Source organism: Thunnus thynnus, chromosome 7, assembly GCF_963924715.1.
Source record: "Thunnus thynnus chromosome 7, fThuThy2.1, whole genome shotgun sequence".
Lineage (NCBI taxonomy): Eukaryota > Metazoa > Chordata > Actinopteri > Scombriformes > Scombridae > Thunnus > Thunnus thynnus.
Genome location: NC_089523.1, coordinates 22,600,769 through 22,624,733, shown reverse-complemented (window position 1 = coordinate 22,624,733; position 23,965 = coordinate 22,600,769). Strand labels below are relative to the sequence as shown.

The following is a 23,965-nucleotide window of genomic DNA, read 5'->3' as shown; positions in this document are numbered from 1 at the left end:
AGCATGACTACCCGCCCTCGCCCAGGGGGAAAATCGCTTCAGGGATCAAGAGACATGCTGACGTTTCACTCTAGAGAAACACCACCTGAATAACTTAACACTTTCATTAGCAGTATCATTTGCATTATAAGGGATAATTTTTACAGGAAGAACAAATACTGGGATTTTGAGGCATCATGATCTGTGTTCTCTGCGCCATGTTTCACCACCATCGCTGTTGTGTGAAATGGAAATTTTCTTGTCTAACCTGCGAGCACTTTGAACTTCCAACTTCAACACTTTCAACTATGCACACTGGAATTAAAACCCAAATATTTTCTCCCAGCTCTTCTGTCTGAAAAAATAAAGCCTTAACTCCACCCCTAAAGGCCATATGCATCACTTAGTGATTGTGTTTACCAGTTTAATCTGCATTATCCTGTGATAGAGTTAATCCACTTTATTCATTTCAGCCAACACAGATTCTGGACAGAAACAGAGCAGATTAAATCAAATTACACTTTTTAAAGGGGTGATGTGGTCTGCCAGTTAATGGGCCTCAGTCCTGAAATCTGCTTTGTGCCTCTTTAGTAAGTAGGGGGAAAATAGCTATGCTATGCTCACCATGCATGAAAATTTAACAGCTGTAGTAGGTTTTTGATAGACCAGCAGAAGAACACTAGAAGCTACACAATTCTGAATACTAACCTAAAACAGAATTAAAACCCACCAACCAGTGGTAAATTTTACAATTAAAAAAGCTCATAGGGGAGCTGATTGACAAGCTACAGAGGCTGTGCATCAAAGATCGAACAAAATACATTCACCAATTTGGACCATCTAAATAATGTCGGTAATAAAGCAGCATTTTTCATTAAAATTAAACTAAGGGGGAATCAGTGTTTGCTCAAGCACAGTGTAGCGTGTCAAAATGCATAAAGACTGCTAAGACTGAACAGGAGGAGAGTTGATTGTTGCGGAAAGCTTTTGTGGGCATGATGCTGCCGTACAACCTGTAAAAACTATGACCTTTTAATACGCTTCTGAAGAAACCTGTCCTATCCAGTTATAAGCAAAACAAAATCAGAAATCTCCCAAACTAATCCTTCCAGGCTTTCCAAAAGCCTGAAATTCACACCTGAGCATGCTCCATTGCAGCCTCATTTATAACAACTTTAAAAAAAGATTATATTTAACCCCTTTCAACACCCCATACAGGGCTTGTGCGGAGCCATATGACACAAAACTTTCCTGTTAAATGCTCTTTAGAAAAGTCAACTCAATTTAGATTCTAGATCAGTGGGTGCTGCAGCACTCTGGGGTGCTTTAAAGGAATGGTTTCACATTCTGGGAAAAATGCCTGCTTTCTTATTCAGAGTTAGATGAGAGGATCAATACTACTCTCATGTCTATCTGTTAAAAATTAAACTGCAGCCAGGCAACAGTTCGCTTAGCTTAGCATAAAGACTGAAAACAGGGGGAAACAGCTAGCTTGGTTCTGTGCAAAGGTAACAAAATCCACCTACTAGCACCTCGAAAACTCACTAATTAATGTTGTATCTTGATTGTTGAATCCATACAAACGTTCAGAGGTACTGGCAGACGGATTTTACCTTTGTACATAGCCAGGCTAGCTGTTTCCCTGTTTACAGCCTTAGGGCTAATTGAAGAAATCCAATTTATTTCCTTTTTTTTACTGTACATTTACAGAACATTTTTAAAAAAAATTTAACCACATCAAAGGCAACATTTACATTAACAAATTACATTTCCAAATGTCTCAAAACATAAGAAATTAGATATCAACATCAAAATCCCCATATTAAAATTCTTGAATATGCACTTTTGCTGCAGCTAAGACTAGTGACAACAGCTCACGGTTGCTGGTAGTCATAGTAACACAACCTGCTCTGTGGCATGCAAAGTTTTCCAGGTGGGCAGCGGTCAGAAATAGTGACTGTCTGAGTAAGCAACGGGAAGATTTGTCACAGAAATGCTGATACATCTCAGCCCCCATCTCCAGTCTGAGACAACCAAGTCTGGGACCCACTGTTCTAGGTTTTCTGGAAACACGCGTGTACCTGCGCACGACTGTCGGATAACAAATGATGGTAGAGACTTTGACTGTCTTTAACTTACGGGTCCAGCACTTGCACTCTATAGCTTTGAGAGGAAACAAAGCAGGCTCCCATCCATAATGAAACACACTGAATACATTGTTTGGTTTGAGTAAGTAGAGTCACTTGACATGAAGCACAAGCTCAAACCTTGTGGCACAACAGTGCATGCTGCTGAAATCCATTGTTTTCTCAGCAGACAGTTCAGGTTGCAAAAGCTTAGTGGGTTCAGGTTTCTGGCTGACATTATTTTTGGATCCTGGTGGCGGGGAGAGCACATCTTGGACTGAGAATAGACTTTAAAGGCTTGAGATAATGTATTGCAGGGCTAATAATTATCCAATTCCTTTATGAGATCCTCATGAAGCGACAATCAGCACAGGCTTGGTCACAGCTTTTGCCATTTTCATTTCCTTAATGGAGACACAGTGACCCGCTAGGGGTTTATGGGCTTATTCAGAGGAAAATATTTATGCTCTCAACAACACATAAATGTGACACAGGGGTACAAGCTTTGTCTTCAGCCTGCAATCTTACAAATAAACAGTACTATAGATATTAAAGGGATCAATACAGCCAAGAAATGATGGCAACTCAAGACTGCTTTGGCACTGTACATGTCAACTGGACTCAAGTTGCAGAGTGAAGCTTGAAACTCTCCAAATACAGACAGGCAGAAATCTGTTGAGTAAGATCTGCATAAATCACACAGCTAATAAATCCAGGAGACCAATATGTTTTATGTATCTATCCTCGCCATACAGTGGATTTACTGCTATGATTGTGAATTCCTGAAGGGTAACATTTCACTCAACTGTCAGATAAATCACCTGTACAGCAGGCAGTTCATGTACAAAAGCAAAATACAGGGGGAATAATTCCTCATTGTTTGGCACAGGTTAAACAGGCAGTGCCACGGCGAGTTAGTCAGAATGAGGGCTTTGCTTTTGTTACAGCTTCAATAATTATAATGATCTTTATTTATAGAGCACTTATCAGAGAGGTGTCTCACCATGATTTAGAAGATAAATAAAAAAAAAAGTATTAGCACAGCACGAATGTGAATAAGACTATGAACTGATCGGAGCAGCCAAAGAAAAACATTTACTGATACACACAATGTGAAGTAACAAACATCATAAACCAATAAGAGACATCTGTTCGAGGTCAAGCAACAGCTGCCCAGACCAGCACATGAATCATTACGGCAGAACGGGGGGGTCATGTGGGGTTAAATCCACGAGAGATTTCAGCTGGGAGTGTTTTCAAGTGGCAGTGGCTGAAAGTGGCTTTCGCACAAAAAGCACACTACTCTGTACTTTCAGTAATGATCACAGATTTGTACAGTAAATAGTCTCTCAAGGCAATTTTGGGCAATAATCAGGCCGAGCAGAGCCTGGGAAATGTTTTGACAGTAATGAGGTCCAATAACGCACTGTACAATATTGAGAAAAAATATGAAAACTGAGGGGGTTCAATAAGAGACAATTTTAGTTGAGCAGTGCTTGGATTTTCTGGTCTTGGGTGTCTAAACCTCTTTTTCTGACACCAGCACAATATTTCACACACTTAAAACTAAAATCTAACATTTACCTCACTTGGATTCAATTGTGTGTATGAGCGATGGTGACCGTTGCTCACTGCGGTTAGAGACTTTGTAGAGGATATATCAAAGATTTGAAAAGCTGTGTGTGCTTCACAGTGATGAGGATATGAGCGCCGCTTTACGCTGGACAGAGCTTCTAATGTGGAGGATGTAATGGAATATAGACTGGACGAAGGCTAGAGAGAGAGTCTCAAGGACGTGCAGCCACTGGGCTGGATGGGCCACTGACAGGGCGGTAATTGAATGCCAGCCTGCATGTGCTGAAGGTCACATCAGAGAATGGCTTGCGTGTGTGTGTGTGTGTGTGTTTGTGTGTGAGTGTGTGTGAAGAGGTGGTGGTGTTGGGGAATTTTGTATCTGTACATGTATGTGTATCACTGTTAATCTGGGTCTGTAAAATTCAAATATACAGCATTTAAAGTACAACAGAATACAAACTTCCCCTGTTTAGGAAAACAGTAGATGGCATAAAACTGCACACAACCTGAAATGGATATTACAGATGCACAAACAGCTGGATGACTAGACACCTATTGTCAGATGAAATTTAGGCTGTCACAGCACATTTACATGCTCACTAGTATCCTAGTTTTGATCATCTTCAGGATATGACATCTACATGGAATATGGAGAAACCTGGTAATTCATCTCTCTGTATATGTTCCTAATATTATTCAACTGAGGTCCCTGAGGTGTTTCTATGCCACAGTATCCTGGTTTGTACTGGGGTAATCCAGCTAGCTCAGGTTTCTTAAAACCCGGATAAGGGCAGGGACTGCTTTTTGAACAGGATATGATGTTTACAACTAGAGATGGGCATGATTAATTGATGATCGATGATTGATTGTTAAGAATTTTTTCGATCACGTGGAATTAAATCGATTTAACGTTCGTATCAAAGTATGTTATGTATATATGTGTCTTGAAGTTGCAATGAATGTGCTGCAACCAGCCGGGGGCGCAATTTAAATTCAAGAGGGAAAATGAATACTCAGTTGCCGGCGGGATGCCGACGAAAAGTAAACATGAAGAGAGCAAGGCGAAGTTTGGTGTGGAACCATTTCGAGCTAAAAAACAACGAAGCTCATTGTAAACATTGCAATGCCGTGTATACCTACAACACAACAACGACCCCAATGATGTACCACTTGAACAACTTACACCCGACACTGGTTAATGAATCCTCCTCCTCCTCTCAACCTACCTTCACCTCAGTGTTAGCACGGAGGAGCTGTGATGCACAGCGGGTAATACCTCTGCATCCCCGCAACGTCGCTCCCTTCGGAGCAGGTGTTTTCAGCTGCTAGACTAATAAACTCCTGAGCACGTTGACATGCTCATCTTCCTCAACAAGAATCAGTAGGCTGTAGTAACTTTATTCTCTCGGCTGCGTGCCTTTTGGATTTATTCAAGTTACATTTAGGTAAAAATTGTCAGCACTAAATAATATTATATTTTTTATTTACATATTATCGTTTGATATGATTTATGATTTTTTGGAATTGTGTCTAACAATTGTGTTTACCACGAGCGCCATAGCTTTAGCTTGTTAATTTGCGAGGTTTGGCTCAGAGCTGCCTTTACGAGCGCGCCACATATCCTTTTTGTTTTGTTTTCTGTTTAAGAGCTTAACTGCCTTGTATAAGAGGACTGGTGTTGGTCTATAATTTCTTCTTGGAATTAAGAGTTCATTGAGGAAAAACACGCTTTCTTTAGTATTTTCTGCCAGAGGCATTTTTAATACATATAAAAAAAGATGAATCAATAATTGACCGTTAATTTTCCCAATGATCGATTAAGGAAATTTTTTCAAATACCCATTCTAGGGACCCTACCGTGAGCCAGTAGGGTCCCTAGAAGTGAGATGCATCACTTCTGTTAGCAATCTTTTTTTCTTCTTTATTTTTGACATTTGAAATCATTTTTCTGCTAAAGAGTTTAAGTAGCATTAATGTTCTGGTTTCTGTCAGCTAAAAAAACTAGCTACATAAAGTATGAAAGAAAAATGTTACCGAAAAAATACAACCTGGTTGACGTAACATGAAATGCAGGTTTTGTTGGCCTGCTGGACAAGCTAATGTTTATGTTACTGAAGTCCTATAAAACCTATATAACCTAAACCTATCTAATATATGCCCTGGAATAAAACTGAAATCAACTTCTCTTGTGCTGTCAGCATTTGATTTTAGTGAATTATGTGTGATTTTAAAACATATACATAAATACAGAAATGTTAAACAACAAGCTAATTTTTAACAGCACATTAGCTAATGTTAATGTCAGCATTTTCCACACTTTGCTAATGTTAAAATGCTACTATTAGAAACAAACATCTTTATAAAAGACTGAAGATAAGGTTACATTTCCCCATTAATACTTGAACATTTCACTCATGTGGCTTTCTTGGATTTGAATTTCACTTACAGCATATTTTTACACAGAAATACGGTTCTTTTACCCTCTCGTTCTGAGTGAAAGGGTGATAAATAAACCATAAAAGTAGGCCGGTTTGATTTTATACTTTTTGTGGCAGAAAAGGAAGTGATGCCCCTCGTGCCAGAGGACACGATTCTCTCTCTCACAGCATCCTGCAGTGTTTTGCAGGTTACGTGTACTGGGCAGCATCAAGTTATGAATGTGTGTAAATGTGTGAGTGTGAACAAGAGCACTGCTCTCAGCACAGAAGAAATAAAAATTTTAAAAAAGAGGGATAGTTGCACTTATGTACTGCACCCACATATTTCAGAGCTCTTACTCAGCAGCAGCAACTTGCTAAGAATTACTCTGATTGTTGGTGAGCATCAGGAATCTGACTCCAGCTCAAAGACTCTTATCATTTCCACTCTTATCGTTCATAGTGACTGATACAATCAACTCTGGTTTCCCTTGTTTCCTCTCCTCTTTCAGTTTCTCTCTTCTACACGTATCAAGCAGGAAACACTAAGACTAAGCCAACTACTCTTCAGCATGCGGGACGTTCAAAACCTGAATTTTCAAAATGTGATCTGACACATTTTGCACGCTTTTACACAGCAATTTACACGCCAACTAGACCTATATCATATATTTTGTTAAGTTGTGTACTTACATTGTCCCAAATGTTTCCAACAATTTTCAAATCCACAGAAATCCATAATTTCAATCAAGGTAACGGTCCATTACATTTGGTCGTCTGTCAATGGCATCATACGCCCTCTACCAAAGATTATACGTGCACAAGATGCATACGTCAACATTGTGGTTGTCCAGAAACTGTCATAAATTTACTTTTATTCAGTTTTAAGCCACATTTTTATGCTAAACTTTGTTAGATCTTGGTTGTTTTTAACTATATCTTTTATCTGGATGAAGGATTTTTTTTCATTGGACATCTGGATCTTAAGTTATCAGAGAAACAAGCTGAGCAAATGTTAGCAGGAGCTCAACAGCGTCGGAAAAACACTGTTTTTGTATGTGAAACTGCTTTATTCAGTGTTTTAATCACCGGGTCTGTTTGTTTTGGAGAGGAGGAGACTTCTGCAGATAATTCGGCTCTTGGTAAAAACATCCTGAAAGCTGAACACTGAAGTAATCCTAACCAGGAGAAGCTGGTTGTTAAACAATGGAGACAATAACTACTATGATTTCACGCTACTTCACAACATCACCAAGCTCCATCTTTAGTTATTGTTTTGATCGAGAGATCCCTAGTGGCAGAAATGACAAATTGTGCGGTAGAAATGACATATTGTGTCTGTTGCATAAATGTTAAGACTGACTTAATTTGAGGTAGGAAAGTTAGCCACCTCCCCCTCCTGCCCTAAGCCTGAGTTTGTCAATTGTTTTTTTCAGCTTTCAGCTTTTTCAGCTTGTACCATATTCTAACAACCGTTGCATCTATGCTGTTTACCGTTTCAGTTATTTTCTCCAATACTTGGTGTCACTTCAGATTTCCGTTAAGTTGATAAAAACTAAAAAAGCAGACACAGGTTTTCAGCAAGTGTAAAATGTGTCGATCTTCCGCATCTGCCATTTTTTCTCTTCTTTGAAGTGTTTTCTCCCGTAATGCACTGCATGACAGGCTAATCTAATTCAGTCTTACATTCATCACTCATAGGGAAGTAAATTTAAGTGTCTATAGCAAGTCTGACTTAAAAGTTATATTCAAGTCAAAGACTAGGCCTATCTTTATGCAACTGGCCCCTGGTCTCTTCATTATTTAGTCTTCTTTAATGGCAAAGTTCCCCCTTCTGACAAGCAATGCTCAGTCAGGGATGCAATGGATGTGCTGACACCTGCTCAAACACAGACCAAGGAGAGAGAGAGAGAGAGAGATGTGTGAAATGAGTTTTGCCTGCCAAAGGCACAAAGGGCAAACCAACATTGCTGGGTACTGCACTGCCGGAGGTGCACATTATAGGGCGTCTTTGGCAGAAGCTGTAAGTCACAGAAATTCAGTCATTTTTTTAAAGTCGCTCAAAGCATTTTTTTTTAGATAAGTTATAAACCCTTTAGCCAAGATGTTCATATATTACATCTGAGCTGCTCAGACATCCACAGAACAACATTGGCTCCACATATCTTCAAATCAATGTATCCACTTCCATATAATTCCCATTTGCTCGCTCCCTCTCACTTCCTCCTCTGTGAGTCTCTCGTATACACACTCAAGCTGCAGTTAGAAGTGACATGAGTGTGCTCACTGTGGATTCAACACTGATCACTGGAAATAAGTACTTCTTGGGCAAATACATGTATGTGTTTCCTGAAAATAGAGGGAACACATGACATATTCAGGATTCAAAAGTTCCTTTCAGATGCATGAAATGTGTCTTTGATTGAAGGAATGAATACTATACACTATGAATACTATATCAATATGATTTATTATTCATCATGTGGTTTGTTTCAAGTTTCAATATCTTATTATATGGGAAACTTGTTTTAACTCATTAGCATCATTACCATCATTTAACAATGACTTTTGTTTGCTTTACTTATTGTGTTTTGTAAATTACTTTTTAAGCACGTTTTAACACTTGAATAGCAGTCAAATCATGAGTATTCTGGTCAAATAAAACAAACATTGTAAGATTTATAATAGAAAACAAAAGATTTTCTCCCCAGGTTAAACTCTGTAGTGACAAAAATGTTAAAATATTATAATATAATACTCATGGCGTAATCAATAAAAGTAGATTTGACACTGCTAAATAGGCCTGCACACTCATTATTTCCCAAAATATATACATTTTGCTTTTACGGATCCTACTTATGAAACTGGGATGCCAGTTATGTTTCTTAGAACGTTACGATGGGGGAAAAAATACAGTTTATGCTGTAGTAAGTCCCCAAATCCTGCAGTATTTTGAGTATTTCTATTTATCTGTCTCTAAAGTCCACCTGAACTCCTCACTAAGACATTAACACTATACTACTTCCACCTTTGCAACTGAGAGACAACAGTCATTATTCATACAATCAGAAGTGGTCACTCGTCAGGAAACTGGAAACATACTGTTGGTCATTTTGAATGAACGACCAATGCTGTTGTTTTCTGTTGAGTCTTAAAGGAGTAGTCTGAACCTTGTGGTAAGAGAAATCAAAGTTGATTCTCCCTCGTTAGGTAGGAATACACCCTGTGGAGCAGGTACAATGACGTAGAGATGCACCTATCAACATTGACCAACATAATCTTTAATGGGGACGTATCATGGACCTCCCCAGGTCTATATTTTTATTCTGGGGTTTTACTGGAATTTCTTTGCTTAATTTAGAGTTGAAAAAACTCTAAACTTATTTATCTTATACTGGCACTTAAGGCAGCCCCTCAGCTCAGCCTCTGTCTCTTAACAGGCAGTCTTAGCTCCTATCTCTTTAAGGCCCCCCTCCCGAGGAGCCCACTCTGTTCTGAATGGCCAGCTTCTGGAAGCTGTGCCTCCACAGACTTCTGCCAACTCAGGAGGCAACGTCAACAAGCTATAGTAACAGGATTTCACTTTTTTTCCCATTCTTTACTTAAAATGTCAACTTGTCAAATATATTCGTACACTTTTAAGCTTGAATCTGATCTAAAATATGCGAGTGGAGAACAGAAGCAACCCATGGAACAACCTTAGCAATAAAGTCTAAAGAATAGACGGCCATTTGTCAGCATGCGCAAACAATTTGACATCAGTTTGATCAAGGAAATAGAGGTAACATTGCAAATGTAGCATTCAGAACAGGCTGAAACCTTAGATTTTGATGTTCAGGGAGCAATTTTACATTTGTTCACCAAAAGTTTTGGATCTTTGACCATGTTAAACATAGACATCCGACATTATAACAGTGTAAAAATAACAGAAAAACCAAGCTATGCCCCCTTTAAGAAGCTAAATTGGTATATTGTTAATCATTTTTCAATTTGGAAATTGGTGCAGAGAAAATATTTTTTGCAGTATGTTACCACATAAATGCCTAAACGTGAGACAAAAAAGTCACACTAATTTACGCCCACATAAAATGTTGTGTATAACTTAAATTACATTATAGTGATCCACAAACTATTGTTTTTTCTCTCAGTTTTAATCCGTGATTAACTTAATTTATCAGTTGACTACCTAATTAATCACAGATCTATACATATTTAATTATTTCAGCTACCAAATGAGACAGACTATTTGCTGTATAGATCATATAACTGGATGTACTATAATAGAAATATCAACACACTATCATACTGTACTTGTATTATTATGCATGGTGAAAAAATAGCCCTACATGCTTTCAGAGAGATGAGGATCTAGTAGCTGGCAGAGACGTCCATCCAACCAGAACCACATGATCTGTAAAACTGGCTTTCCCAGAATGCTGCAGGCTTTGTTTGCAAGGAGACTCCACTGGGACTGGACTGGCTGCAGGAGGAGAGTGGAGTGGAGAGGAGACGAAAGGATAGGAGAGGAGAGGAGAGGAGAGGAGAGGAGAGGAGAGGAGAGGAGAGGGAGGGGGAGCGGGAGGGAAGTGGAGGGGGCATCACCAGAAAGAGCTGGCACATGCCCAGTACTGTGAGTCTGCCATCCACAGCTTGAGCACAGGCCCTTTCCTAAGCTCATAAGCTTTACTGTCATTATTGTGAGCGAAAAAGTACAGCAGAGAAAGAAAAAAATGAATAAGAGACATGAAGTTGTTCTGTAGGTTTGTTGGAAAATGACAAACTGGTTGGACCAAATCAGGGGAAGATCATTTCAGAACGGCTTGGCAGGCAAATTAAAGCACCAGTCAAGCAAATATGTGAAATACTTAGCGTTAACCAGCTAATTTCCAAAAATGGGATCGGTGACAGCACAACTTGCATAGTGCTGCTAAAAATGGACAGTAATTAAACAATATTGTGCCCAAGTGATTTCTCTCTTCACATTGGGGAAGTGAGCACAGTTTATTGATGCTCTATGAAAACAGGAGGTTGAGCTGAGTTGGCTGATAGGGTTTTTAATCTAATGATACAGCAGTTAGCTGCATGGCGGCTATTTATGGAAGCAAGAAAGTCCTGGTTCTTGCAGCGCAGGTGAACTAAAGACTGCCAAGTCATATTGTGTGTGTTATCTGTTGGGCCTGTTGAGATAATAATATTGAGATGGTAATCTGTCCAAGATGTTTCCCACCTTTTACCCAATGGGTGCTGAATCAAGGCAATGGACATGAGTGACAGGAAGTTACCTACATTTACTCAAGTATTTCAATTTTATGCAACTTTATACTGCCACTCCACTACATTTATATATATCTTCATATAAAAATAAAAATATTCTGGCGTAAACAAAAAAAAAAAAAAAAAATTCACAGGATTTTGATCAGTCAGGATGTTATGTGTTCATATCATATGGACAACATAAGTTAAACATCACAGATTCATATGAAGCTGTAATAGCTGAAAAAACAAGAAATACAAAGTTGCAACGGGTCTAATCCATAACCACATCAATCCAGAGATGATACAACTGTCCTCTTCAAATATCGTTTTTTCCTCTATTCATTTATGACCTTGATTGCTTTTACTGACCTCACCTCTGCAACCCCATGTGGCATTGTATCATCTAGTGTCCATCATTGAACACTGAAATACTACCAGGGCTTGCAAGAGACCTCAGAGGTCAAGAGGGCCTTAGTTCTTATGGATGGATTGTCAACTATTATTCAATGACTGAATCATATTTTTTTTAAAAAGGGAATTCAACCAAAACAAACATTGTCCCTTACAAAGAGACAGATTTCCATTCTTTTGTTGTGGTTTTATGAGGTTTGGATTCTGATTTCTAACTAACACTGAAAAGCAGTCATAACAATACAGGAAAAATAGACAATCATGCCCCTTACCAATATCATTAAGACTTTTAAATCCACAGCAGACAAATTAAAACACTGCTGTCAAAACATTTTCTGAAATATGTCACAGCACGCAGCCTCACACAATGTCCCAGACAGTTCCGGCATCCAGACAAAAACTGAAGACAGCCCAATCTATCTGAGCCACAATCTACAGCTGGACCCTCGAGAAGGTAGGAGGGCTTTCAGACTCTGCCTCAGCACTTCTGGGAGGCCTCAGATATGTGAGTGACAGTTGTGACACCTTCACAAAATACTGTCTGCATCTATATCTTTTTCTTTGAAGAAGCATGCCTTCAGAAGACACCCAGTGACAAGAACAAGTATGGCACGCCAAGGTTCCCGAGTGAGCTCCGGATCCTGTGAAACATCAAGGAGCGTGCTCACAAGAAGGGAATTACAGATGAATAGGCTACCATCTGGCCAAAAGCCAGCTCAACAAATGCTTAAAAAACACCAAGTCCCAGCACAGGACCTGAGAGGAAAGTCAGTCTGCCATCAGTGACTCAGAGTGAGAATAGTCCTTCAAATTCACCACTCCCCGACACTTGCCAATGACATTTAATTACTTCTATATCGCCATCAGCGTCACCTTGATTGGTTGCCAAGTCACCGTTGACTTTGCTGAACTAACCTAGAGTCTCCCTGACCATATGCTGCCTCCCCAATGGGCACTTGGCACAAGAAAACTTCTTTGACCGTCCATTTACTGTGACTGACTGCTCATACCTGAGCTATTTTGTGTAGATCACTGATTGATGTACTTAACTGGTTGCTTTGTGGACAGAGTCTAATGAGATAAACATCTGAAGATAATGGTCTAATTTTCTTAAGAGTTTTTGTAATTAGTCTTATTTTTCTGATGAGAATGTGGTCACTTAAGTTTTATTAATTACTATTTCAGAACACTGTGGCTTTTGAAACTGGTTATTTGTTTAATTTAATTAATTATCCCTTCATAAGGCTGTAACTTGTTTCCATCCTTTAAGTTTAATTCATTCTTTAATTAAGAAGTTAATCCACAGCTCACTGCAAAGCTCAACACCTCCAGCACTCGCCGAGAATGACAAATGGCAAATACATGAGACTGTTGACAACGTGCAGGTGAACAAGGCTGTATTCAAATTTAGACAAGTTACCATTAGAGTCACAATTTAGACAAGCTACTGGGCATTAATGCCAGAGGCTGTGTTGGCGGGGGGGGGAGTCATTTCAGGTACAGGTGAAATGATGAAATATAGGCCAGTCTAAATAATAGATTCATGAGTTTGAAGGCTTATCAGATACCAAAACAGTAACAAGTTGTTCACATTACAAAGTTATGTGGCATTTTAACTTGCGCATATTTGCTTGGTCAATGCCGCACCTCACCAGATGACACTGCATTGTGCTGCAGCAAGAGTTGAGCTAAATGTTAAGCATGCATTTTTCTTTGTTTCCTTTTTTTCCCCAAACTCTGCATCATCACCTCCTCAGTCTTTTTGACTGTCTGAACATGGTCTTAGGCTGACTCTGTGCACACTTTAGTAACTGCAGGCATTTCTTTTGGTTGTAAGTCCGACATGTTGTCTTGCCTGCAACAAAAAGGCTGAATAGCTGGATGGACAAGCTTGTCCTGAGGCTTAACCAGAATATTCAGCCATTCACACATTAAAGATGGACAAGGTTATCTGAACAACGACTCAGGCCCTCAATCCTAATGTAAACCCTCAATCCTAATGTAAACCTTCAAACACATTGGTGCTATCCCACTTTTGGTTAGACACAGTCACTGCTTTATTCCTGCTTCACGAACAAACAACATTGTGTCTTGAAAAATCCTGACTCCCTCGGCTCTTCTGTCAGGTCTTTATTCACTGACTTCACCTTCCACTTTTAACACCATCCTGCCAGCCACCTTACAAAAAATATAATCCCAGCTAAACTTGACCCATTTACTGCATTGGCAGCTTTTAGTTTTTCTTACAGATCTGAGACACCTCATGTCAGACAGTTTCTATAAACACAACTCTATAGGGACACAGAGCTGCAACAAATGATTATGTTCAGTAGCAATTTTTCTCTCTTTGATAAGTCTATAATACTGTATATTCATCACAGATTATAGTACAGGAGCCAAATTCAGTCTCTTACAATGGCGTTTTTCCCAGATTCACACAACAGCAAACCCAAAAGTATTTACTTCACAGTGACACTAAACATAGAGGGGAAATCTTTTTTCAATATTCCCATTCATTTTCTGTTAATTGTCTGAAGGATTCATCAGCTATATATTATGTGCTTTTGCTTTCTTATGTTCCGTTTACATCATACAGCCTCAGATTTTCAAACTACCCATGTTTGCAGATGACACCGTCTTCATGGCCACCATGCCGTGAATAGCACATCCATGTATGGAAAGAACACGTCCCACATCGCATCAGGTTGTGCAACCAACAAAACTCACATGTTGAAGTGAGAACTGACTTCCAGTAGAGCCTGAGTGATCACCTCTTCTAGACTGACAATCCAGAACATCTTGCAAAGTCTCACTGCAATACAACATTCAGTTCATCTTTGATTTGTGTTTTACTATTTATTTTTACAGTTTAAGCACAGCTGTGTGATACCATAGCATGATATTTTAATGAGCGGTTCAGTAAAAGTCCATTAAAGATAAGCGCATCAACTCTTCTCCTGAAAATACCTGATGTCCAGGATATAGTATTATCTGATGGTGTTTGCCATTTTTCTAGGAAATTACATTTATGTCTTACTTAAGGCTTTCTTTGTAGTAAAATTATTATTCTGCACCCCCACATTGAGGGCACGATTATAAAATAATGATTATTGTATAACTCACATAATAATATTGTTTGCTTGTATATGTTGTTAATATGATTCTCTGAAAATATTCCAAGAAAAAATATTTTACATTAATTGTGGCAGGAAATTTAAGCAATTTTGAAATGTAATTCTCCACAGGCAAATAAAGCTATTCTTAATCTAGTTTTTCTGTTTTCTCATTGGCTCTTTGCTGATGTCTAACATTAAGCAAAGTGCATATTTTCAACCACATTTTGATTAATGTTCACTGGTACCTAGAAATCTGACCTGCAGCTCCCATGCATGAATTCAATCACATTATCCTCCAAGTCTGACCTCGCAAAATCCCAGAAAAAGAAATCAAACATTCATTAATATAGTATTTTCTAATTGCTAGATCATGGTCAGGTGTGGACCACCATTAGTTCGCATGATATCCAATCCAACAAGATAGGGCAGATGCTGAAACCGCTGACTTGCATGGCACTTCGCATCACAAAGCAGGTGTATAAAAATGTCAACTTTTTTTTTTTTTTTTTACTTACGTACGTCCTCAGAAAGCAGTCTTTCAATGGATTATTCTGCAATAAATGCACATGACTTTCAAGGCATTCATAGCATTAAAACTGCATGAATATTGCCTAAACTCTGAAAACAGGCTTCAAGTGTTGTCCTTAACAGTAGGAAAAAGTTGATGAATATAAGATTGGGTTCAGAAAATACATTCTGGGACACTGTAATATAAGAAGTAGACCAACTCTAATTCATCATTACTAATAGGTTGTGATTTGCGACTCTCCGGTGCGGCCTGTAGGCTTACCCAAAAGCACATCACTTTCAATGCAGTTGCCACAGCAGACAGCACCTTTGAATCAATAATATTAACCCACATATGCTTTTATAAAATGGAGACTTTTAATGACAATGACACCCATGAGAGGTTATCTGTTCCTAAATCAAATGTGTTTCACTGCATTACAGGAAGTTTTCACACTGTACTCAGCTTGGACCTGGCTGGCATCACTGGAGGAGCCAGACCTGTGAGCAGACCAGTTTTGACTGGGTATGAGGGGTCATTGGGATCAGTTACCAGGCGACAGCTTGGCACATGTCTCCCTCGTCTGGACATGAATGGGAAAGCAAGGTTAAGTAAGTACATGGGTCAGAAAAAAAATATGAACAAAAGGGATATTATGCAGTTTGTTGCTCCAGGAATGACTAGTTTATGAAGGATCAGCACAAGGCGAGCCTTGCAGCCTGTATGTGCTCCGTGCATCACACACAGCCACTGTGACCCTATGCATGTGAAATTCAGCATATGATTCCCATGCATGCAGCAGTGGGCTCTATCAAATTGAAGAGTGCATTTTATCTGACACGTGATGCATTATTTAGTTACTTTTCCATCTTGAGGGATCAGACGGTCACACCCCTCTCTGGAGAACTCAAATGGGACTGCTTGCTATGATACAATGCACACATTTCCCCCTCAGCCAGCGGTAACGTTATGTCCAATTTGCTCGCCGTTTTATCACACAAATGGGCCTTACAGATAGCACAATACAGGCCTAACCCACAGCCATATCAATCAACCTATCTTTGCCATGGCCAATCATTCTAGGGTTTCTATAAGTGGCACGTGAATTATCCCAGATGATCTCAGATAAGAACGCATGTGAGCCAGGCCATTTCAAGACAATTGTTTCCCTGATACGAATTAACCAGGGCTGAACTTTCACGTGACATATGCAGCCATTTGTTAGAATGAAATAGCCCCACAGTTCATATGACCTAACATACCCAAAAAAAAATGTCATGCGATCACAAAAAAAGCAGCACAGAGCGCACACGAAGACACCAGAAATCATTTGCTATGTGCGGCACAACATATATTGCACTTCAACTCACCTTGAGCGGCCGTTCCTCTGGTGCTGAATACACTTGCTATCAGAGTGGCCACATACCAAATCATAGTACTATTGCCGACCAGCTATTACCACGCAAAGTGCCCCGTTCAACCAATCTCTCATATTCGACCTTGCACCTCACGGTCTCTTAGCAAAACCCCCTTTTCATATCCTATTTTCTTTCCTCGTGGCGTTTCCCTTCATCCCTTCCCTCCCCCGTCCTTCCATCCGCATCCTCTCCCGAAGAGACAGAGCACCTGCACCGCCGCGTTTGTAGTAGACGGAGCCGTTTTACGAGCGCATAGTGAAACCAAGTGTGAGAATGCAGCCACAGGTCCGCCTCTTCTGTCATTGGATTGGTTGCTGATTGAGGCTTTGGGGCGTGTATTGGTTCTCCGTACGCCCCGCACCCGAATGACAGGAGAGCGGCCGTGCGCCGATTCAAGGTGAGTTGGAGCGTGCCGTAGTAGTGGAACCGCAGTATCATGCGCATTGACAAGAGAGCCGTGTCCACATCTTTAAATACCTTTCCTAAACTGGCCCCACGTGCACCATCACCGCCCATCATCCATTCACCCACACGGGCTTTTTGCACAATTCATCATATCAATATTGGCACCGTCTGTTTATGCCGCAGGTGCATATGCGATGAAAAAGGGGGGGAAAGCTGCATGGTGGATGTGTGTGCGTGTGACTCATCTGTCGCTCACCCATAGCCCTCGGCTGTTGTCATGTCGCTGTCACCGACATATAAACGCTCTTTTTTTGGCCCCGTTACCGCACCGTGTCTGGCTTTCTGTGATGGGTGTGGCGACAGATCGCTACAATACCGTTCGCCCTGTTTTTTCCTCGACGGCCGCGAGCGCGAGGATGCAGCTCCATCGCGCTGCCCACTGCGCACACATGGTTACCACTGATAAGCCCCCCTTCCCTTTCCTTCCCCTTCCCCTCCACCTCAGATACACTCTCCCTGTTTCTAAATGCATGACCACAGAGGAATCATAACGCCTGCTCGCCTCTGGCTGCTCGACATCAGCTCACATCTCACCCAAATAACACCGCTTACACCGGCCGCTGAGTGTTACTGGCAGATATAGGCTACTGGAGGTGATCTGTCATTTGGGAGGAATTTAGTGTGGATCATATTCTGAAAATCTTGGCATTTTTGTGGAGTGTGTCACATTTTTGTCTCGGCGTTTCTGTCTGTCTGTCTGTCTGTCTATCTGTCTCCCCCCTCCCATCTTTTTATATCATATTTTTATGTCCTATTCCGGTCTAAATAGTCCCCATTCTTAGCCCTTTTTAATCTTGCACTGATATCCTGCTGAGTAAATTTTTTATCACTGTTTGCAATCCAGCCTTGGCACAGTTTTGACTGTAATTTAATGTTTCCTTTCTTACTGGACTTGAATAGTCCGGTCCTGCAGCCCTTGAGCCTACAACCATGCAGCATAGTGTGTTTAAACCTTAACCACTGGCTGTTGTGCTCACGTGTGAGCTTATTAAGGCATCAGATCAGGCCTCTGCATGTTAAATGCAAATGAAAGGAAAAAAAAAAAGCATGAACCACCAGCCTCCAGAATAGCTTTAAGTCTGTGGAGCTCTACTAGAGGGATGAGCAGCAGTCTTCCCATTTTTTTGTTTTGATGGAGAGCATTGTCTAGTACATAGATCCAAAATCTCCCTAAAATGTTCAGTTGGGTTAAGATGATTGTAAAGGTCATCACATTTTATTCACATCATTTTCAGATTCATCAAACGGTTCAGTAAACCCTCATGTCCTGTATGAAAGTATCTGCATTCATTATGTTTCTCCACTCAAATATTGAGTTTTTTTTATTCTACTTTAATTTGTCTGTCTCTACGTTAGTGTTCCTTAAAAAACCTGGGGGTCACGAGGTTCCTACGGATGTTGTTGGATGTTTCTGGATAGTTTTACAACTTTAGGCCTCTAAAAAACTGTTCAATTTGATCAATATGCTCACAGCTTACAGACATGCAACCTGTGATGAGCGAGTGAGAGAAATTATTTGAAAGATATGAAAGATGTGGAGGTTAAACAAAAAAACAACAAAAAAAGAAAGATGTGGAGGTATAACTGGATGATGCTACTCAGTCATCTGAGCTCCTCCCTCACAGCTGGACACAACATGCCGCATACACACAGCACATGATTCAGTGTGAGCAGGTACAGATGGGATATCAAGTGTTGGAGGCTAAAGAAAACTTGGGCATAAAAACCTCCCGTAAGTTTTGTAAGATAGCAGCATGACTACTGCCGGAGAGAAAGCTTCTCTCTGCAGAAGGCATACTCGCACAACTGAGGCTATGAGTCATAAGTTATGAATCGTAATTATCAATAGCTGTGCAGCAGGGAGTTCTTGTTTAGTAGCGCAGCTGTTTGACCAAACAGCAGAAACGGATTTCACGTTTTAAACTCTTCTCTTCAGAGAGGGCCGCACAGAGGAATTGTTATCTTCAGTGGCCAAGCTATTTTGAAGGTGGAGCATCCGTCAGACTCACAGATTCTCACAATTACTGTCAGGGGAGGTGTGTAATAGTGTGCAGTGACCTCTGCATGGCAAAACAAGGTCGCATTAACCCACACACCCCCTCCAACCCTCACAAAAAAAAAGTTACAGGAGTGCCTGACACCACACCAGAACATAAAGGCCTCTACCTTCAATAGCATAAGTCTGTTTCCACAGTGACACACACATGACATAATGGCTTTTGCTTCATGAGGCCAGAGGAGAGATTGTTTTTTCTTTGTTTCCATTACAAAATTTGATTTCCTACATGCTAGGGAAGAGAAAAGAAAAGAACAATTAAGATAATCTCTTATGCAACAAAACTATTAGTTTTGGAGCCCTGTCAGGGGAGATTGGGGATGGCTGAGTTACCAAAGGCCAGAGCTTGAACATGAAATCTTTCTGAATTTTAAATGCAGCAGGGACCAGTGGTGCTGCCCAGACAAACAAGTATGGGATTATTTTCTGTAGCAAATGGTCATAGCCCTCGTTACAGTAAATGTGTGATTAATCAGATTTCTCTTTTATTGACTTTCATGTGGATGTTTGTGCATGTTTGCAGCCTCTTAGATCATAAAATACAAAAAAAACTTAGCTCTAACAACAAAATTAGCTCTACTAAACATGCAAGATTATTGTTTGAAGACTTTTCATCAGCCTTCAACACAATACAGCCACATCTGCTGGTCCAGAAGCTCACAGGCTGGATCCTAGACTTCCTCACATGCAGGATGCAGAGAGTGAGAGTAAATGGTCAATTCTCTGAGCTGTCTGTAACATCCACTGGCTCTCCCCAGGGGTGCATCCTCTCTCCTCTACTCTACATATTGTACACTAATGACTGCTGCAGCATGTATGAAAGCCATCACATCTTGAAGTTTGCTGATGATACAGTCATAGTGAGCCTACTAAACAGTGAGGAAATTTCCCATGGTCCTATTGACTATTTTTCAAATTGTTGTCATGAATCGTTTTTAGTACTAAATGTGTCTAAGACTAAGGATATGTGTATTGATTTTAGACGTTCTCGCCCCTCTCCTGTCAGTACAGTGATCGATAGCCAGAATATAGAAATAGTCCTGCTAGTATTTGGGAGCTATACTAGACAATAAACAGACATTTGAGAGTAATACTGACTAGGTGTACAAGAAAAGCCAGCAGCGTCTCTTTTGTCTCAGGAAACTAAGTTCCAGGTTGACAGAAACCTGATGACAACGTTTTATCGATCTTTTATTGAGTCTGTGCTCACTTTCTCCTTTATCTGCTAGTATCAATCTCTCAAGGTAAAACACAAAAATGTACTCAATAAGGTGGTTAATGTCTGCAGCAAAATAACTGGCAGTGCACAGGCAACTCTGCAGGATCTTTACAACAAACAGTTACAGAAAGCAGAATCCATCCTGTCTGATTGTTCCCGTCAACAGTTTCAGTTTCTGCCATCTGCTACCCTCCTCAGACTTCCACTAGCTGAAAACAAAAAGACACAACCCTCCTTCATCCCCTCTGCCATCTCCCTCCTAAACTCTAGGAGGGAAAGGTAGTTATTTTCATAATGTTTAATTGACTGAGTATTTTTTCTGTGTATTTATGTTTTTTGATCTTAGTGTTGTATTTGTGTGCCCTGTGTTTTATATGTTCTAAATGTATGTGTCCCATTGTTGCATAACCAATTGCCCCACTGACTGATTGGTTGATCACTGTATAGTCTTACTTTGAACAACAAGCAATAAAGAGAACACTTGCGTATTTTTCTTTTCTGATAAGTGCTAGGATAAGGTAAGATCCGCATCAGATCTCTGCATCTGCTGTCTTTTAAGTGCCCTGCCAAAAGTAAGGGAATGAAAAATGAATGGATATTTGTCTTCAAGTGCAGCACACTCATTTATTTTTAGGGTCATTGTCCAGTGGGATCTTCTTGAGTCTGTCACAACTATGAGCAGGCAACCTTTTGATGTTTCACATTGTGAAGGCTTTATTTCATGTCCTCCAAAGCAGAAAAAAATAGATGAAAAACTGAAGAAGAATATGATTGTGGCATCTCTAATCAATAATGTTGAAGCAAAACCATACAATTTCATTGTTCCTTTATTCCCATGTATCCGTGCATTCGTGTGACTAAGCATAGACTCACACAGACTCAAATACTTAAGTGACACGAAGACATATAGATGTGTACACTGAAGGCCCCATCCAGCATCGGTCAGTCAGCCTGCAGCTGACTAACCTGCCTGCACCAAACAAGATGTCACGCACGCCGGCTGCTGCACAGATGTTCTGCTGCATGTCTCTTTATGGTGTTTTATAAACTCTGTACATCCATATAGTCTCACACACCCTCTAAATATAAAGCAGTCTTTTGACCAGTAGTGGTCAGCAGTGTTTTAAACAAGAGGCTAGCCTCACTTTTGTAGTTACACTTTCAGTTATCTTTATATGTGCTACATCAAAATGCGATTCAGGACAAACAAACACAATGTAAGAACATGCTACAGTATGTTCACATTTAAACCAAATGAGATGTGGGGTGATTTTTGTGGTTCGTAATTATAATTTTCATACATAACAGATTCAGTATATTGTTCACCTTAGATTTACTTTTCACCTTGATATACAGTACCTTTGACAAAAAGTCCCGTTTTCTAATCTATCTTAGAGGATATTGAAATATCAGTAATAAAGTTGGCAAAATGTGTATTGAAATGATTCTTTGATAGTAATCAGCTGAGATTTATAATAGAGGGATGTTGTTGATGTGTCAGTACAGTAGTAAATTCCTTATATGAGAGTCATATTGTCAGCACAACTGGCAGAAATGATCTAATTTAGCTGATATGAATCATCCCTTTGACTTTGAGGAAGGACACACAACTAATGTTAAGAAAAGACCCCTTTTGAAGGTTGTTGAATGTAGACTGTACAGTAAGTCTGCACAATAAATAATGTTTCTGATCAAAAGAATGTGTCTGTCTTTTGTGTCATGATCACATCTAAGACCAGATATTATCAAAAAGAGTTGTGTGGTTTAAAATTAGTTGATTTGTGAGTCTGTGGCATGAAAATATTCGAGAACCCCGGACTTATCATATCCGCAGAACATGCACAGACTACTGTATATTATCTCATTGCTCTACTGTCTGACTTAGACTTTGTGTGCACTGCTGATATACAAAGTGACTTTGAATGTGTCAGCACTGACACATTTCTCCTTTGCAAAGCAATCAACAGCCTTACGTGATCAGAGCAAGATGTTGCCAGATGTCCTGAGTGTGTGTGATTTCTACAGCAGGTTCTCATTTAATTTAAAAATGACAGTTCAGGTATAACACTTCAAACAAGTGAAAGAAAAAGTTCTGCTGCAAATTGTGTATTCTTTTTTTTTTTTTTTTTTTTACATGTGACTACTTGTTTCAGTGATGAAGTCACTTCTTTGCTAGATCTAAGTCCTTGTACAGAAAGTTCAGTGTTGTGTCATTTCAGATGAGATACTGTGCATAAAAATGTTACTGGAACAGGGCATTGATCATTTAATCAAACCTCTAATCCCAGAACAAGTCAACCTCACCGTCTCTGTATTCCCTCTCTGTGAAACAGCAGATGTGAATGACACATGCATTGCATTGGCAGGAGGGCTGAGGGCCTCAAAGTCACTTTCATTCTCTCCACTGCTCCTCAGATGAGAATCACTTGTCATGTTCAGTGGTCATCAGTAGAGCCTGTGAACAACCCACCCAAATGGTGGCTCGGTGGGGAAAATACAGGAGTAGTGAAGCGCCACCCTTCGTCTTTTTTAGCGAATTGAATTGCTGCAGTATCCTGCATGTGTGTCTGCACAGGGTATCACCTCAGGAAGTTATAAATAATGGGATATTAAGTTATTTGATGTCCACCCAGTGTGAATCTAATACAGCTCTTCTTTTTGACTCTATTACTGACATGCCTCCATGATTCAAGCTCTTTTCTTTACAGGGCATTTTCAGACAATAGCTCCACTCCTATTTAAAGCACTGCACTTACATTTCAATATCACAGTTACACACACTAAAACATGGTGTTGAATCTGATTCAGCCGGAGTTATCATGTATGGTTGCCATGGTTTCACATATCTCTCTACAGGTATATGTTATCATGCCCTCCCAGAAAAAGCATTGCTTATTTGTTGGACTAATTAAAATAAAAGGACAGGAATACAGGTGATGAAAAGCTGCCTGCTCTGCTCACGCTGAAATCATCAAGTCTTTAAACATTTTTTTTCCTGTAAATCATGCCGTCTTTCAGCTCAGTTGTGAAATCTATTATTATCACGGTGTTAATTGAGCTGTAGATGCAGCTCCTGCTAATTCCTGACTCTTGATTTAAACTGTATAGCATCAAAGTGCCATTCAAGCTCCCTGAATGTGATGCACTTTAATGTGGGCGAACCTCTGTTGACAGCATCGCTTAAGCAAGCGAGAACACAGAGTTCAGGCTACTGTGGCATATTTAGAGTCAGTTATTGTTTTTCAACTTGTGATAACTTTGAGAAACTGAATCCCATGGCAACTAATATAGAAACTATCTGCAGTAGCAATGCAAACTGATTCAGCCTGCCAGCCAGCTGATCAGTGCAGCCTATTCCCAAATGATTCATACTGGTGTAGCTATTGAGGTCAGAGTGATTCTTGGATAGTTATTATTTC

General features: G+C 39.9%; 1 protein-coding gene across 3 annotated transcripts in view; it reads right to left on the bottom strand.

Moving 5' to 3' along the window:
* Window positions 1-17,092, bottom strand: part of igsf9ba (immunoglobulin superfamily, member 9Ba) — a 70,991-nt gene extending 53,899 nt beyond the window's left edge. The window contains exon 1 of one of the 3 annotated variants that reach the window (XM_067595007.1): window positions 16,759-17,092. In XM_067595007.1, the coding sequence (XP_067451108.1) occupies window positions 16,759-16,822 (64 nt within the window). In that variant the 5' untranslated portion in view covers window positions 16,823-17,092. The remainder of the gene's footprint in view (window positions 1-16,758) is intronic. The other 2 variants (XM_067595005.1, XM_067595006.1) reach the window with 2 other exon arrangements.
* Between the last annotated feature and the right edge of the window lie 6,873 nt (window positions 17,093-23,965).